At 43.9% G+C, this 18,767-nt stretch overlaps 2 protein-coding genes and 1 long non-coding RNA gene across 4 annotated transcripts in view; 1 reads left to right on the top strand and 2 right to left on the bottom strand.

The window, feature by feature from the left end:
• Window positions 1-1,386, top strand: part of LOC310749827 — a 285,263-nt gene extending 283,877 nt beyond the window's left edge. Inside the window, exon 2 of the long non-coding RNA XR_014541826.1 lies at window positions 30-1,386. This is a non-coding gene — a long non-coding RNA (uncharacterized lncRNA). The remainder of the gene's footprint in view (window positions 1-29) is intronic.
• Window positions 1,303-17,555, bottom strand: PPCDC (phosphopantothenoylcysteine decarboxylase). 2 transcript variants are annotated; one of them, XM_083587082.1, is made up of 6 exons: window positions 17,413-17,555; window positions 15,227-15,355; window positions 6,266-6,361; window positions 4,389-4,517; window positions 2,705-2,873; window positions 1,303-1,631 (listed from the first exon to the last, which is right to left on the bottom strand). In XM_083587082.1, the coding sequence occupies exons 2-6, from the start codon at window positions 15,347-15,349 to the stop codon at window positions 1,546-1,548; spliced, it is 603 nt and encodes a 200-aa protein (XP_083443208.1). In that variant the 5' UTR covers window positions 15,350-15,355; window positions 17,413-17,555; the 3' UTR covers window positions 1,303-1,545. The 2 variants fall into 2 exon arrangements, with proteins under 2 accessions (XP_083443208.1, XP_083443209.1); XM_083587083.1 differs by lacking the exon at window positions 17,413-17,555 and adding an exon at window positions 17,184-17,346.
• PPIB (peptidylprolyl isomerase B) overlaps window positions 16,707-18,767 on the bottom strand; it is a 141,187-nt gene continuing 139,126 nt past the window's right edge. Inside the window, exon 5 of the mRNA XM_083587059.1 lies at window positions 16,707-16,717. Within this exon, the coding sequence (XP_083443185.1) occupies window positions 16,716-16,717 (2 nt within the window). The 3' untranslated portion in view covers window positions 16,707-16,715. The remainder of the gene's footprint in view (window positions 16,718-18,767) is intronic.

Consider the following 18,767-nt stretch of genomic DNA (forward strand, 5'->3'; position numbering starts at 1 on the left):
TGTAACCTGAAGCATCTGTATAACCCGAGGTACCACTGTATACCAGGGTATCTTTTGTCCTCTCCTAGTTAAGGCAAAGCAGCAGCTCTTCTAAGAGTAGCTGGGTGGGGTGACAGTACAGTGATGATACTTTTGCCCCCACAAGTTGAGTATGGATCAGTGAGGGTCCTCAGTCAGGGGTTCAAGCCACCCAGGTCTTGGCTGGTGGAGAGGAAAAGGCACTGTATGCTTCAGGGCAAAGAACCCATTCTCCCTGGAATTCCCTGACATCTTCAGCAATGCTATCCCTGCAGTCTGAGAACCAAAGGTTGAAGGCAAGAAATCACCCTCCATTGTTCCATCTAACTCCAACTGGTCATGGCTCTCTCAAGGTCACCCCTGCCTTGCCAAGCTGCCGACTTGAGAAACCAGAGGCTCTTTCTGGTTGCAAAGTTTGTGCTCCGTCTCTGAGAGATGATGACCTATGGTGAATCTCATGCCCTTAACCCCCGTCCTCCATCCCCACGCAGGAAGTAGTGTCCCTGCGACAAGCTGGAAGGCAAGGTGGGAAAACTACAAAGAGCTTTTTATCTGTAGGAAACGGACAAGGATCCAATGTTTCTCTTGTGCGTAGCAGTTCAAAGTTTGCCCTTCATGCGCCATGTACGTTTTGTACCAGGCGCTCCTGTTTGTGCAGAACCTGCTTTGGTTTTAAATGCACTCTAAGGACACGAGAGCAAACTGTGTTTATGTGACAGGCCACTGACCAGGCAGGCCAGTCCACCAACCCCACCTGACATTGGCCCACCGGCAGGGATCAAAGGGATAGAGACAGGCCTGGAATGGATCTCCTCCCACCATCCAATCCCGGACTGCACCACCCCAACTCTTGTGTAACAAAGCTGTTAATCAATTGTGAGTGTTTGTTTAGCCCGTTTCTCAGCAAAGAAATTCCCAGGCCATCGCCCACCCCAGCCCCAAATCAAGGTGCCGAAAGCACTACACAGCAGTAGCAAAGCCTGACAAGACCTCTCCTGCAGAGGGTCTGTTTCCTTGTGTCTTTGATGTCAGCATTCCTGAGCGTCAGCGGACATGGGGAGCAGCAAAAGCTAAAGTCATAGGGCCCCTAAGCAGACTTACTGATGGAAGCCAAACCCCAGGAAAGTTGTGAAACAGCTCCCATTCTAATCCTGTGAACTCCCTGGTGCAAAGGCTACACCTAAGAAACCGTTATGAACCTCTACTACAGCTGCTCTCCTGACTTTTTATGAACACCCTCTCTTGTCTGCAAGGTAAACGCCACACCATTAAAACTGCCTGGCATATTGTGAGTTTACAACTCCCTCTTCAAGCTGGAACAAACACCGGGGTTGCAGAAAAGGAATTACAGAGGCTCCCCCCTCCCCATCAAAACTCTCAAGTTCAAGTGCAGCAGGTCTCCAACCATGCAGAGACAGAGCTGCCAGTAAGGACTGGCTCCCGTTTTTGTGGTCTTCACTTTCCCTCCCTGCTCTTTCTACCTTCATAGTCCCAGAAGGAGAAAGAAATGCTGTCCGTTCCTGGGGATCAACTGTGTGCCAAGAGGCCCCGCTCCGACAGGGTCACCTTTACTTTCGCCACAATGGTTGGCACTTCTGCCATGGCGCCACGACCTGTAAAGCGAGGACAGAAGCAGGGTGAGGCCAGCTCCTCCACAGGGAGAGATGGTTCTCTCCTCCAGCTCTCTCCTCCATCTCCAAGGCTGCATATGCCTTCCTTTTGACCAGGGATGGGCAACCATGGCCCTCGAGATGTTGCTGAACTCCAACTCCCATCAACTCCAGCCAGCATGGCTAATCATCAAGGATGATGGGAGCCAGAGGCATCCAACAACAACTGAAGGACCACCTTTGAAATTATTAATCAGATAATCAAACTGATGATGGTGGTGATTAATTGAGCTTATATACCGCCCTATACCTGGAGGTCTCAGGGCAGTTCACAGAAAAGATCGCAACATATACAATTAGAATAAAAACAACAACCCAATAACACACCCCCACCAAAAAAAACCCCCACGTTTTAAAAGGACATAGGATCAAATCAACCAAAGGCCTGGTTAAAAAGGAACGTTTTTGCCTGGCACCTAAAGGTGTATAATAAAGGCGCCAGGCGAACTTCCTTGGGCAGAGCATTCCACAGATGGGGAGCCACTGCAGAGAAGACCCCGTTCTCATGTTGCCATCCTATGGACCACTCGAAGCGGCACATGAAAAAGAAGATCTCAGGGTCTGTGTCGGTTCATATGGAAAAAGGCAGTCCTTGAGAAATTGCGGTCCTGAGCCGTTTAAGGCTTTATAGGGCAAAACCAGCACTTTGAATTGGACCTGGAAGCTTAATTGGTAGCCAGTGCAGTTGGACCAGGATAGGTTTAATATGCTCCAACCATCTTGCTCCAGTGACTGACAGTGCAATCTTAGACATGTCTGCTCTGTGGGGTTCAAGGGGAATTACTCAGAGGTATATGCATATAAGATTGCACTGTAAATATTGGAAGCTTTCTTCAAAAGAATGTGTAGCAATTTCTGGATGTTCCTGGAGTGACTCAAAGGAACCCAGCAGCATCTTTGAAAAGCAGCATGGGAACCAGCCCACAGAGGCAGGGTTGCGTACCTCCTGCCATCCCCATAATTTCATTTAAAGGGAAGGAAGGACGAAGGGAAAGTGTGCTTGGCTATCTACCAACCTTCATCTCCACAGATGAGTTTCTTCACAATGCAAGGAATTTCCACATAGCCAAAGCTCTTGAGCCGATCCACCTGCTGAGCAGTGATGGGGTGCTCCCACATGGCGGTGTTCATGGCGGGGCAGAAGAGCAGCGGCTTGCTTAGATCCCAGGCGCGGATGACGCATGTCTGCAAAGGCAGGCAAAGCATTGGACAGCCTCTCTTGCCACATGGGTAGTGCATCTGCACAAATGCAAGCCAGGAAGGAATGGCCCATCCCAGTCCTTGGGTGACAAACTAGAAACGACCACAGATGAGTCATGCTACTGTTCGCTGTGGCTTCGGGGCCCAAAGACTCCCAAAGCGATAAGCAGCATATTAATAAATTGGCCCACGACAATAGCTTAAAACAATTCATAATTGGGGGGGGGGGGAGAAACAGAAAAACAAGAATGAAATATGAAAGGTGAGTTGAGTATCTGAATGCAGCCAAGAAGGAAGTAACAGAGCTTAGTTGGAACATATCTCCCTGAAAAGCTTGAGAAATCAAAGCAAAGTTTTCGACTAGCATCTAAAAGCCAACAAAGGTAGGCACCTGAGACATGGAAGTCCCAGAGCTTGGGTGTCACCACAGAAAAGGCCCTGTCCTGAATAGCCCCCACCCCAGAGTCGTCTTCATCTTAGTGTGACTCAGAGTAGACCCACTGAAAATAATGGTGTTACATTAGCCATGCCCATTAATTTCAACATGTCTACCCTGAGGATGACGAACGCTGGATACAACCAAAGTGCAGGCAGGCACTGATGCAGGTACTGTGCTGGCTGGTACTGATGGGAGTTGAAGACCAAAACATCTGGAGAGCACCTGGTTGGGGAAGGCAGGCTTGGGGCTTTTAAGGGTCAAAACAAGAACTTGGAAGTATTGCCTAGAAACATGGTATTAAACACACAGGATGGAATTCAACTACACTAGACCTACTGAAATTAATGGCTCTAACTTAGCAACGTTCATTCATTTCAGTGGATCTACTTGGAGTCAAACTTAGCTGAACACTACTCATAATCATCATGTAATCATTAGTACCCGAAAGATCGTCTCACCCCATATATACCCAATTGATCACTGTTCTCTGTAGCTGAGGGTCTCCTGCAGATTCCATCTAATCAGGAAGTGCTTTCCACACAATGTAGGAACTGGGCCTGTACAGTGGTGGCCCCTTCCTTTTGGAATACCCCCCCTTAAAAAGGCACCATCTCTATTGCCTCTCCAGTGCCTACAGAATACTTTCTCTTTTAACAAGCCTTTTAAGTAGAGATCTTTCCCAGTCTGCACCTGTATCAGAAATGTTTTTCAATATGTTTTTGCTGTTTTATCTCTTGTTGTTTACCATCCTGAGCACCTCTGGGAAGGGCAGAATATAAATTTAATAAAATATTAATTGCATTAAAGGAAATTAAGTAGCTGTATTCCACCAAAAAATGATGAAATGGGCACACAGGCAAAGAACAAGGGCATGGAGGTATGAATCTGAAGCAAATTCTTTAGTTTCTTTGCAACACATTCTAGGATTTCCAGTTCAATACAAGAAAGTGTAAACCTGAGCCTCAAGCAAATTGACAGAAACAGAAGCTTGGCAGATACAGGCAGGCATCAGTGATGGGGACATCTGCATGAAGCATCAGACGAAGCTTGCAGAAACTCACCAGTAAGTTGTCGCAGAGGCCATTGGCCATTTTGGCCAGGGTGTTTGCATCCAGAGGAGCCACCAGCAAAAGGTCAGCCCAGCGCCTCAGGTCAATATGCAGCACAGGATCCTCACGCTTTTTCCACAGCTGCAGAAAATACCCTCAAATCAGTGAAATCACCTGGTATGTTTAAGTACATTATATGCACAACACACTAACAGACACCAAGCCCCACTGCATCTTGCAAGATATCTGAAGGTTATGTGGAATGTTTAGGGGCAAGGGAAATTCTCACCTTAGAAAAATGCAGAACGGAGACAAAAGGACAATACGAGTGGACTCTCCGTGCCCTTATCACAACAAAAAGACTGATACTGATGAATTGGAAAAATAAAAATGCAGCTCTCTTCTACAGTATGATTGAAGACTTATACAAACTCGCAACGTGTGAACAACTTGCATATAAATGCAGACTTGCCATGGACAAATTCAATGATATTTGGAATCCATTCTTACAAATACAGTAATAGGTTAAGATCTGGTGAAGTACAATAACAACTTTGTAAAGTATACAGTTTTGGGGGTTTTCCCCGTCCCCCCCTACTTTACTTTCCCTTCTACATGAGTGCTGTTTCTCTTTTTCTCTCTTTTATTTACGTCCCACCATGTTTAGTGCACATATAATTAGGTACTTTTTAACTTTCAATCAAGATGAAATTTAAAAAAGAAAAAGAAAAAAGAAAAATACAGAACAGAGACAAGACACCCCTTCTCTCTCTCTCTCTCTCTCTCACACACACACACACACACACACACAGAGAGAGAGAGAGAGAGAGAGAGAGAGAGAGAGAGAGAGATTCCATTGGGGGGGGGCACCTCCATCACGTAGAACATCCTGTGCTCTGTAAAGTTGACATGGTACAATTAGACCATACTTGCAATTCAAATAATACCAGATGTGCAATGCAGGACACTCTGCCACCTGCCCCGAAGGAAAGCAAATTCCAAAGGTGAATTCTGCAACCTGAGAAAGTTATTATCCTTTTGCAGAACACTGTCTACATACATGGGAATTGGGGTGCAAACCAGATCCCCTTTCAGCCAAAGCTCTATCTGGGAGCTCGGATCTGCTGCATGCAAAGAATCGCATGAGGGAGGCAGCACGCTAGCTCCAACCCCTCCATCGCTGACCCTGTCGCCCTCCAAGAGTTGGAGGGCTAAATGTAGGGAGACTGCCCTACATTTAGTTTCTTTGCAACACAAGGTAGAGGATTCTCAGGTGATTTGCAACTCTGAACTTCCAGGGTCCTCAATCATGCAGGGAATCTCCACACACTGAAAGGGTTGCCGGCTGCAAAGGGATGCCCTTTCAATATGGGAAGGTGCTTAAACCTGAGAAAGGGATGCAATCAAGAGCGTAGAGGCAATGGGCTCCTCTCCTCTCTCTCCCTCATCATGCAAGGCTTGAACACCTGAAGACGCAAGCAACACTTTGCTCTTTACAAGAGCAAAGGTGTGCAGGCAGGACACTCGCAGCCCTGCAAAGGCTGGCATGAAGTGTGGCAAGGAGCTTCTGAGCAGCCTTTTGGGGGGTGGGCAGGAATGAATTGACAGTCTTGTTTTCTCTACTTCCCTCCACACTCTTAAAAAAAACCAGTATGCTTCATTTTTTTAAAAGGATGCTGACTTGGGAGAGGTGCTGTAGAGAATGTGCTCTGCCCTACACATGCTAACATCTCCAGGTAAGACTGGGAGAGAACCCTGCTTGAAATCTTGCAGAGCTGCTGCCGTTCAGAGTAGGGAATACTAAGTTGAATGGAGACCAGTGGTCTGACTCAGTATAGGACAGCTTTCTATGTTCCTAACTGAAAAGTTAAGTGGCACTGAACACCAACCTGCCATTCATCAGAATCGCTGTAGAGGGTCACAGGGACCTCCTGGGGGTTATAGAAGTGTTTTCCATTCTCGGTAGTCACCACCCGCACTTCCACCTGAAAAGAAATAAGAGAGGCCTATAATTTGGACAAAAAAATTTGGCTTCCAGGTGGAAAAATCAAAATTGGAAACAGAACTGTTAGATCCCAAAACTAAGATACTTCCAAGAATGTACAACTTGCTGTTAAAATGGAATACGCAGGATGAAACGCTTAAATCTGCTATGATCAAATGGGCACAAGATATTGGTCATATCATTAAGTTTGCTGACTGGGAACAGTTGTGGACCACCGGTATGAAATTTACGGCATGTAATGCCTTAAGAGAGAATATTATGAAAATGATATATAGGTGGTACATGACACCAGTCAAGCTTGCAAAAATATATCATTTGCCTGGATGTTGGAAATGTTGGAAATGTAAAGAAAATGAAGGTACATTCTTTCACCTTTGGTGGACGTGCCCAAAGATTAAGGTTTTCTGGGAGATGATCTATAATGAAATGAAAAAGGTATTTAAATATACCTTCCTGAAGAAACCAGAGGCCTTTCTCCTGGGCATAGTCAGCCAATTGGTGCCAAAGAAGGATAGAACTTTCTTTATGTATGCAACAACAGCAGCAAGAATACTGATTGCAAAGTATTGGAAGACACAAGATTTACCCACCCTGGAAGAGTGGCAGATGAAGGTGATGGACTATATGGAATTGGCGGAAATGACTGGCAGAATCCGAGACCTGGGAGAAGAGCTGGTGGAAGAAGACTGAAAGAAATTTAAAGACTATCTGCAGAAACACTGTAAAATTAATGAATGTTAAAATGATGTTGGATTGAAAATAAGTGGCATTAGCAACAAAGTTAATAAGAATATGCAAAAATGAATTGATAATGGATGAAAATATAGAGTTATAATATGTTAAGATATAGAATTAAGATAAAAACAAAGAAGGAAAGGATTTGCTGAATTAACTATGTGAATTGGAATACAAAAAAGGGAGGTGTGAGGAGGTCAGGAAACAAGTAATTGAAATATAAGATATGAAAAGATTGATCTGTTTTTAATTGTTTTTTATTTCTTCATGTATTTTGTATTTTTCTTTGCATTTTTGTATCTTTTTTCTTTTTAATTGTTATTTTTCTTTTTTTATTCTGTAATTCTCTTTTGTCTGTAAAATTTCAATAAATATCTTTAAAAAAAAAAAGAAAAAGAAAAAAGGGGGGAGCACAGAGGAGGAGGAAAGAAAATAAGCCATTTGAGATAAAGAGTTTAAATCTTTTGAAGCTTAACTTTTATTTGTACTCTACTGAGCTAGTGGAAGAATTGATGCTTTTGAATTATGGTGCTGGAGGAGACTCTTGAGAGTCCCATGGACTGCAAGAAGATCCAACCTATCTATTCTGAAGGAAATCAGCCCTGAGTGCTCACTGGAAGGACAGATCCTGAAGCTGAGGCTCCAATACTTTGGCCACCTCATGGGAAGAGAAGACTCCCTGGAAAAGATTCTGATGTTGGGAAAGATGGAGGGCACAAGGAGAAGGGGACAACAGAGGACGAGATGGTTGGATAGTCTTCTCAAAGCTACCAGCATGAGTTTGAGCAAACTGCGGGAGGCAGTGGAAGACAGAAGTGCCTGGCGTGCTCTGGTCCATGGGGTCACGAAGAGTCGGACACGACTAAACAACAACAACGAGCTAGTGGAGGTGCAGTCAGATAGGGCCACAGAACCAGATTCCAAGCAAAACACACCTGAAAAGTTAATTCCCATCAGCCTTGCAATTAAGCACTCACCTGACAGGTGACTAGGTAGGTGAAAAGGAACTGGCATTCAGGTGAGGGAGCAGGCTGAAGGAGGAGCGATGGAGCAGCACCTCCCTCTATGCACAGCAAAGAACTGCAAAGGGTTACTGACGAAGGGATGGCATTCTCCATGCCTCTTCAGACAGTCCCCAGCAGACGAGAACATTTCTCTGCAGGTTAAATCGCTTCTGTGGACTTGGTTCGAAGGCGGATTGAAATCACAGCGGGCCAGGTTTAGAGAACCATTTTCATACCTTCTGGGGGCCACGTGCCAGTAGCGAGGAAGGCCAGAGGTGAAAATAGGCACAGAGACAAGTGTGAGTGTTACCTTTGTGCAACAGATTGGCTTTATCTTTGTACGGTAGGCTAGTCTCAACATATTCCATCTAACACCCAGACAAGCAAGAAGCGTGAACAGAGTTCGAGGACTCAAGGAGGGTAAAAAGCAAGGCCAGAAAGGAAGGTGGCTGAGGAAAGTGTTTGGTAGGGAGAGTCCTAGAAGCCAAACAGAGATGTCTGGAGGGCAGGATTTGGCCCCTGGGCTGAAGTTCCCCCTGTAGACAAATGGCAAATACGTACAAGCTTGTGACCATGATAGAAACGTAGCACGAAAGAATAATATGTCCATGAAAAGTGAAAGAGAAGCATATGAAAGACTACACTGTACTAAAGCATAAGGTGAATATGACTAATATATACAATTATTAATGCATAGGATTGCATCATGCAGAAAGAACAGGGAATTGAGGGACAGGAAGGCACAGTATACTTTCCAAAAACAGCAACAAGTTGAATACTGCCATCCTTCATTGCCACCTCCTATACTGGTACAGAATCTTTCTAAGGCTCCCACGGTTACCTGGGAGTAAGTCCCAATAAGATGAATGAGACTTATTTGTCTGAGTATGCATGTATAGCATCTCACTATAAATTCCTAGTTGTTCTAACATCCCGCCATTTTAACGTAAATATCTAATGAAATGCATAGCTACCAATCAAGAGCAGACCTGAAGAAGAAGGAGAAAGATTCATGTGGGTCTCAGGTAAGAAGTAGTGAAACACAGAAGTGGTCCTCTGGTGAAAACTAGGAAAAATCTGAAAACAGGTCTCATTCCAAAGAATCAGAAGGAAATGGAATGCCAAAAAGGAAGCAATAAGGACTGAAGAAAAAGAAGAAACAAAACATTCAGTCCTGGAAAACAGAAGCTTTCCAAGAACTACTCCAGTGTAAACATTACCCGGGGCATGTATAATAAGCAAGAGGGGAAATCAAAACATGAAGCCCCTTTCTCCTCTGTAAGAGAAATGGCAAAAAACTGGAGTCCAGAAAAGACCCTCCCCAAAACTGCCTTAAAAACAAAGTGAGATCTGGTGAATAAATGACTTCTCCTTTTCTATACTTCCCTTTGTCTATCTTTCTCAACCCTCCCATAAGTCACTTTCCCAATTAAAATTCATTTCTGTATAGATCAGAATTGGGGAGGCTGTGGCTGGACTCCAACTCCCATCAGCCCCAGCTAGCACAGCCAACGATCAGGGATGATGAGAGTTGTAGTCCAACATCTACAGCTCAATTGCCAGGCTATGAAAAATTTGCAACATCATTTAGACCAGCCTTCTTCACCCTCCGGCCCTTCGGGCGCTGCTGGACTAGAACCCCCACCAACCCCAGACAGCAAGATCAATGGCCAGGAATGATAGGAGTTGTTACTCAACAGTATCTGGAGACCACAGGGCTGGGGGGAAACTGAATTGGACAAGTTTCCCTTTGTTTGCTTAAAGCAGGGAGACCGGCACATTATAGGTGTCTTATCAGGGAAACATTCCAGGCCAAAGCCATGAAGATTTCCCAGCTGCTGCCGACCAAAGAGAATGTACAATATTGCTGTTGTTGTTCATCCTAGTCTATTATTTAATGGCGGAACAGGGCCAATGAAAGCCATTAATCAGCCTCCCTTGCATTCCAGCATCAAGGTCGAGGGAGGCTCAGCTCTGCTATCCAAGATGGAATGTAATCATGACTGTTGATGAGCAACATTCTGGACGCAGGAAGCCTTTTTTCTTCCCAGTACGCCAGAATCCAAAGAACCAGATGGACTTTCTTAGACTGCAATCCTATAATCAAATAGTCTTTATATTGTGGAGAGAGAGAGAGAGAGAGAGAGAGAGAGAGAGAGAGAGAGAGAGAGAGAGAGAAGCACCCCTGGATTGCAAAACAACGAGTCTGATGGCACATTACGGCAGCGATGAAAAAACTGTGGCACTCCAGGTATAACTGGACTACAACTCCCATCATCCCAGGCCATTGGTCAGGCAGGCTGGAGCTGACAACAGTTGGAATTCAACAACTTCAGGAGGGTTGCAGGTTCTAATCCCTGGATTAAGGCATTTCTTGAGGTATTATTTTGTATGCATGAAAATTTATCCCCAGTCTCTGCAGGCAGTTCTGCACAGGAACGCTTCCTAGCAGGTAACAAATTAAGCAGCCACTGGAATCATAGCTCAACAGGAGCCATCTTGAATCAACTGACAATGTATTTGGTTTTCCCATCGGTCTTTAACTGCAAACGTTTATGCTAGTCTTCGCCAACCTGACACTGTCCAGATAATTTCAGACTACAGTGGTACCTCGGGTTAAGAACTTAATTCTTTCTGGAGGTCCGTCCTCAACCTGAAACTGTTCTTAACCTGAGGTACCACTTTAGCTAATGGAACCTCCTGCCACCGCTGCACGGTTTCTGTGCTCATCCTGAAGCAAAGTTCTTAACCCGAGGTACTATTTCTGGGTTAGCAGAGTCTGTAACCTGAAGCGTCTGTAACCCAAGATACCACTGTACAACTCCCCTCAGTTCCAACCAGCACACGGTGACTGGGGCTGATGGGAATTGTGGTCCAAAATGTTTGGAGAGCACCAAGTTGGCTAAGGATGTTTTATGCTAGCATAAATAGGAAAAGGGCTTCATTTAGAAAGATCTCTCTCCTGCTTCCTTCTCAAACAAAAAAACCCTTCCTATTTATCTAGGAAATGACCTTTATGTGTCTTCTGGTGTATTATCTGGGAGGTGAGGGAAAGAGGGAGTTTGAGATGATGCACACAGGGGTATTAGGAGGTACCATCTCAAAATAGCTATTCCCCATTCTCACTCTTACAGGAATGAATGCCTCTTCTAAGACAATGCTTGCCCCCTGCTGTTTTATAAGTACTGTACTTGTCTTTAAAATAACTTTTAAAAATGAAATTTGTTGCCATATTAATTGGGGGGATGGGAGCTTTTAGTTAAACATGGTTTCCATGTATTAACTAACAAGCAAACTATTATACCTCTAGAAACTATACGGCCCTCTTTGGACTGTGAAAGTATTTTTAAGGGCAGGGATTCACAATGCCACAAAAGGATTTCACTGGTGTCCCTGGACTTTCATTACTTTTTAAAATTAAGTTTTCCCCCACACAAGTCCCCACTAGATAATCTGCGGTAAATTGTATAAATTTGTGCAATTGGTGTACCATGAGGTGGGTGCACTATATTTAATTGGGGGAAGTTAGCGGGAGCGGATCCACTGCATTATAAATTGGTGGTACTAAGTGGTGGGTCTGCTACAAGGGGCAACCACAAATAAGTTTTTGTGTGGAAGACCTCTGAGCGCCATTCAGTTCTGGCTCTCAGACACCGTTCCTAAGCATCAGAAATCTTCAATTCTAAATGTATGTCTTTTGCACTGTTATAAGAGTTCTAAGTTCTCAAAAATAAAATAAATATGCATAAATGTACACATATCTAAATATATAAACAATTACAGATAGGTAGCCGTGTTGGTCTGCCATAAAAACCATGGAGAGACCTGGTCTGAACAAAGACATTGGATTCTTATCTCATTATACATGACAAAGCCATTTTTCACGTTCTCACCCCTTGCTTTTTCCTGTAAGACCTATTGCAGTCGTTAAGAGTCGTCAACAGGCTCATCACAGCTATCTGCCAATCACCCATTCCCACCACACTTCTGAGTAATACCCCTCCCCACCTTCTCACTATATAGAAGGATCTGGCAACTTCTGTTTCAGTGTATCTGAAGAAGTGTGCATGCACACGAAAGCTCATACCAAGAACTAACTTAGTTGGTCTTTAAGGTGCTACTGGAAGGAAAAAAAATTTTTTGTTTTGTATATAAACAATGTGTCTGAAACAGTACAGGAGAGCAATCCTGAAGCCATTTTGACTCTCCCAATGACCTCAAATATTCCTCTGCAGTAAAGGAGGCAAATGGGGAAAGCCTTCCCATTGTCTTTCCACTTACAAATCCTGTCTTAAGGGCATATTTGTGTATGAATAGGGTGAGCCTGTGACCTGGATTTAGGAACTAAAGTATCCATCACAAAAGAATGGCCAGGCTGCCCAGCGAACATTATCAAGTATCCTGGCAGACAGGATTTAAATACGATAAATCCGATATTCTTTATTGTCATTGTCCCATACAGAACAACAAAATTGAAAAAATCTACATCAGACATTCAAAAACCAACAAGCCCACTATCCCTGCTATTTCCGCTGTAGATGCCTCTTATTATGTATGTATGATGATTTTAGGGTGGTCTTTGGCTAAGGGGATTGGGCAATGTCAAAAGCCTTTAAAGGTTCCTACATACTTTGGTTCAGGGTCTCTCCCTCCTTGGAAGGAGGAGAGTGAACTCTGTTGCAACAGAAAAATAAATATCTGCCTTGCTTTCCACCGGATCCTACTTCCATTTATTTTTCTCTGACCGATCATGGACTTAGGGGACTCCGAGTCCCATGGGGAGTTGGGCAGCAAACGCCCAAACCCCAATTTTTACATCAGTACCAAGCTGGAATCTTGCACACCTCTGGGTTTAACAGCACAATTCTCCTGTTGGATGCAAAGTGTCCTGTGTTCAGTTAATAAACAAGGCTTTTACAAGAAAAGACACATGCATGAAGGAAAGAACAAGGCTACCAGCTGCCACTAGGAACAATGGCTTTCTTGCCTAGCTTACAGACTCCCCACGGGCCTCTGGGTGCTGACAGTGAGAACAGGATAGGGGACTAGGTTGGCCTGATCCAGCAGGGTCATCTTATGTTTTTAAGGCCCTGGAGTAAAGACAGGTCACACCTCAGTGGAAGGGCCATAGCTTGTTTTACATGAAGAAGGTCTCAGGTTCATTCCCCAACATTGCCTGGTGAAAGGATCAGTTAGCAAATGATGGGAAACACTTTCTCTGCATGAGATCCTGGAGACACAAGGGACACAAATTGCTTGGCCTGGGGTAAGCCAGCTTCCTATGCAAACAATACTTTTTTATAGTGCTTAAGGCGCAATCAGACTTTTTTGTGTGTGTGCTAGTTGAGGGTTGTATTTCAAGCAAATATTTGGAGTAGTAACTCATGAACCGAGTCCCTCTCATGAGCTACAGTTGTCAGCCATGAATGCAGGCATCTCTAGTAACTGCAATTAGCAAAGGATTCTTGAAAGTTATTGAAATATACTCAGAGTCGCAAAGTGATTTCATGCTCTTTATTCAGCTCATAGTGGTGAGGAGGAATGAATGAATGTCCCCTCAAAGTATCTGCTTTATATACATTATTTACACAATGGGCTGCACATGATTGGCTAATTCCGGAATTCTACTGTAAGCCAATCAGGTGGTGGATTCACTTCTATCTGGAGCATGATTGGGTGGTTCCTGCCAACCAATCATACTGCTGCATTGTTCTAGGACCAATCAGACTGCTGCATTCTGAATCCTATTGTTCTAGGACCAATCAGACTGCTGCAGTTTGGATCCTATTCAACTCAGTACATAACAGTTATATTACAACAAAGGCACCAGGAGAGCAATGAAATTTCTCAGATGAAGTACAGTACACCTCTTCCAAAAGATGTGGTCTAGCATCCATTCAAATGGAATGCAAATCATCTTAGATGGGCATAAATAGGCTCACAGGTTACTGCAAAAGCCAGGGCTGTAACCTGAGCCTAAAGAGGAAAAAAAACACAACTTATTAAACCCACTCAGCCTTGGCTAACAGTGACATCTACTGATCAGAGGCATTACTACATACAACAGCTCAAGGGATGATATAGCGGCAAGCATGTCTGTTCCCATGAAACCTCCCAACTCTATTCAGAGTAGCCTTCCTAAACCTGAACTGCATGAGGTGTAACTTGACAGAAAATCCTGGGATCTGGATACCTTAAGGCATGGGTAGGCAAACTAAGGCCTGGGGGCTGGATCTGGCTCAATTGCCTTCTAAATCTGGCCCGCAGACAGCCCGGGAATCAGCTTGTTTTTACATGAGTAGAATGTGTCCTTTTATTTAAAATGCTTCTCTGGGTTATTTGTGGGGCATGTGAATTCGTTCATTTTTTTCCCTTCAAAATATAGACCGGCCCCCAACAAAGTCTGAGGGACAGTGGCTGGCCCCCTGCTGAAAAAGTTTGCTGACCCCTGCCTTAAGGGTTGCTTTATCCTGTGCCTTCTGATCAACATCAGAGGCCCTGTTCTGTCACTGGGATATGATCTCTGGCCTCTGCCATTATTATTAATTACCTGCCCTTCACCCTGAGGTCCCAGGGCTGGTTACAACAATTAAAACACAACATTAAAAACAGTTTAAAACAACTTACAATCACAGGAAATCAAGTGGGTCCTAAAATATACATCTAAAGTTTCAAAAGTCAGGGTAAAGAGCGTGTGGTCTAAGGACTGCTTTGCATGTGTACTTAAAAGGAAGAAGGTCACCAATCCAGATCAGAGGATCCTACTATCCTGCTGAGGTTACTGGTGGCTGAATTTGCTTGCTTTCCTCTTCCTTCACAATTTATTTTGTATCATGTTAGTGAGTCTGCAGGTAGGGGACTACAGTATCTTTCTTTTAAACTCTACAGAGCACTTCCAAACAATTTTAGACATGTTACAGGCACTAATCAAGAACAATAGGTAGATGAGGTATGTTCTTTTACATAGTGCCTTGAGAAACTCTTTGCCTAATTATTAAGTCAGTTTGTGCCCAATGCAAAAGGACACAAAGAAAAAGAAGCAATGACCCATTGTAAATACAAAAGCCAGCAATTTACTCACATCAGCCCAGGTAACAACTACTCACCCCAGGTATCTTTAGAAGCTCTGATACAAGAATAGGCAACTTTAAAGCAGCCACACTTCCAGTAACACCAACCAGGATGTGAGTGTTCTTCTGCATGGGATCCATTTCAACCTTGAGAACCATCACATTCTGTATGCAAACAAGGAAAACATGGGACTGTTGTTGCTTTCAAACATCATTTCAGGAATCTGTGTAGGGCCAGATTTTGTTTATTTATTTCCTTGATTCCGTGTATGAATCGCTTCGCATAAAATATATGAAAGGATATTTTATTTTCAGTAAGCACATAAACAACAAAAACAATTCCATATGAAAAAACAACTCCATATATACAACTAAAAGCAATTCCATATGTAAGGACAAGTTCCAACACAGTGGCATAAAGGTTTCCACTTACCTCATGAAAAAGGAAGGTCTTCAGTCGGGACTAAAAAGACAATAGAGACAGTGCCTGCCTGGGGGGAGTCCCAAAGGGTATGTACTACCACGCTAAAGGCCCAATTACTATATTGTATGGAATGGACCTCCTGATGAGATTATACCCTGTAGAGCACAGTAATCTATTGGATATAATAAGGGGTGAGCTGATCTTTTAGGTATCCTGGTCCCAAACTGTATACCGCTTTGTATACCAGAACCAACAGCTCAAACTTAGCTTGGTAACTAATTGGCAGCCAGTGCAATTCTTTCAACAGCAGTATAGCACAATGTTGACAATCAGCCCCAGTGAGCAGTTCAGGCACTGCATTCTGCACTAGCTGCTGCTTCTGGGCCAACCTCAAAGGCCAGCCCCACATATAGCACTCTGCAGAAATACAACCTGGAGGTTATCAGCACATGAACAAAAGTGGATTCAATGCACAATGACTTACTAGTCTACTTTCCTACAGAAAATGCCAATTCAGGACCAAACACAGGCTAAGCAATCTCTGAAATGGCAGGTGTGTATAGGAGAAGGAGAGTGATGGGACTGCAGGACCTCTCCATGTAATCTGCTGAATGGTCAGGAATTTTTGGCTGCTCTCTTTTAAATATTTCCATTCAATCTTTCCAGTCCATGCCAATAACTCCATAACTAGGATAATATCCAGCTCATTAAAGACATACAAACTTTAGAAAAATACATACCTGATGAATGTACATATCAGGCTTGAACATTGAAGCGAATGGACAAAAGCTGACATGCCACATTTGTGCAACTAAAGGGAATTCTAACCCCCACATTTTCTAGAATGTGCGGCAGTGTTAGAAACTCAGAAATATAAACTGGGCACCAAAAGGATGTCTAGTTGTCATTTGGGGGCAAGATGGACTGACTGTGGTTGAATTATCTTTTCAACATGGGAACATTGCCTTGCAAATCAGCCAACGAAGGGTGCAAACCATGTCAACTCAGAAGTAATTCCCATTGAATTCAGAGGGGCTTACTCTTAGGAAGACGGGTTGAGGATTACAGGTAAAAGTGCCACTCTCCTTAAAGCCTCTTCACTCCTGCAGGAGAAGAGAGGAACCAGGCAGAGGGCCTTCTCGGTAGTGGCACCCGCCTTGTGCAACGCCTTCCCTTCAGATATCAAGGAAATAAACTGCTATCTGACTTTTAAAAGACATCAGAAGGCAGCCCTGGATCGGGAATGTTTTAATGTCTAATGTTTTACCATTTTTTTAATGTGCTGTAAGCCGTCCAGAGTGGCTGGGGAAACCCAGCCAGATGGGCGGCGTATAAATAATAAAATTGTTATTAAGTGACAATATAGCCCTCCCAGTCTTTATTACGCCTTTCAGCAGCCACGCCATGTGCACACGGCGAGGAATACATGTGTATGTATATATGCATGTCAGGGCGTGTTTGATATAGCTTTAATACCTGGCGTGTTTGATATAGCTTTAATACCTGGGGATCAGATCCCCAGGTAACTATTATCTTGGCCCGATCCCTCCCTCTCTCAGTCTGGCCTACCTCACAGGGCTGTTGTTCGTGAAACCCAGGCTGCGATCCTAACCGCGCTGCTCTGGGAATCAGTCCCACTGAATTCAAGACGTTGTTAGGATTGCAGCCTAAAACGGGGGGTGGGGTGGCGAGGAGAGAACGGGGTACGATGCCCTCAGCCTCCTGGAGGAAATGCAACTAACATTAAAAAGCATATAAATAAGCAGCGACTCTCGACCTTCCCTTCCCCCAAACTCACCTGAGGGAACGAGCCGTCGTCGGAACCTTTCAGCGAGGGACGCAGGAGCACGGACACTAATGGAAAAGGACCTTCCGCTTCCTAGACGGCTGCTGCAGGCGCATTTGAGCGGTACTCGGAAAACCACTTCCGCTTCCTTCCATAGACGTACTGGACAGACTGACGAACTGTGCAGCTCAACTTCCGGTTCCTTTCTCGAACGAATGTAACCATAGACTTAAAAGTAGAGTGGCGCGCAAGCGTCAACTTTTACTCCTCCATTCCCCCCCCTCCCCCAGGATAGAGGAAGCCGGAGATCCTCATGGCATTTAATGGATGATTCCAGGATTTAGGAGATTTTTTTAAAAAAGGAAAGAAACAAATCAGCCAGGTGTTGTATCTCTTAATCCCAGCATCTCTAAGGGCAGCCTGCATAGGACATAGGAAATCCCACAACCATTTTTAGTTAGTTACTGATTTTTTTACTCGCAAATTTGCAAATTTAACAAAGAAACAGAAATTAAATAAAAAATACCATTTAAAAACTGCTAATAATAACAAAAACATAGCAATCATCTGTTCACAAGCTGAATGCAATAATCATCAGTACATACGTCTTAAGTTACTATAAGCCCTCCAAATGCCTATTAATTCTGTTCCTGCTCACAATCCATCTTAAGACTGAGACCAATGCAGACTTTATAGCTTTAACACCAAACCAGTCTCCCCCCCCCCTGCCCTCACCACCTTGCTTAACACCAGGCTTTGATGAAGGGCTTCTGTAGAACTCAGACCTCTGTTCACTATTTTGAGACATTTTAATTAGCCGAATAAAGGTATTGAGCTACTATGGGTGCCACTGCCATTCCAAGAGGAGGGAGGTGTTCATGATGAGTTCCAGCACCTTTTTTTCTAGAAAAATAGCACTACTGAAAACAGCATTTTAGTGCTAGTTATCTGAACAAACTCTTACGTTCCCTGAAGAACTTCCTTTATTGAGCTGCATTTCCAAGTGATGTCCAGTGTAGTCTTGGATGGCTGCTACAACAAGGTCCCGCATGCAGGCAGACTTTCTGAAACCTTTGTTCACACAAGCAGGCAGGTACACCTTTGCAGAAATGGTTCAGGGTTTTTTGAGTGACAATAATAGCTTTGTAACACACAGTGACTCTATGTGAAAACCGCAAAAAAAAACTTCAGGAAAAAGGAGTTAGCTAAAATCGCTGTAAATTGTTGCGGTGATTTGGAGGTTTAATCTGAAAATAAGCTAGATTTTGGCAAATTGGTTTCTCTGTGTCTTCACTCTCTTACATAATGGATGTTGGCTTATGTTATGGGTATATGTTCTGTATTGTTTTTATTGGTACTATTGCTAC

The sequence above is a fragment of the Podarcis filfolensis genome (assembly GCF_964270895.1).
Source record: "Podarcis filfolensis genome assembly, chromosome: 14".
Taxonomy (NCBI): domain Eukaryota; kingdom Metazoa; phylum Chordata; class Lepidosauria; order Squamata; family Lacertidae; genus Podarcis; species Podarcis filfolensis.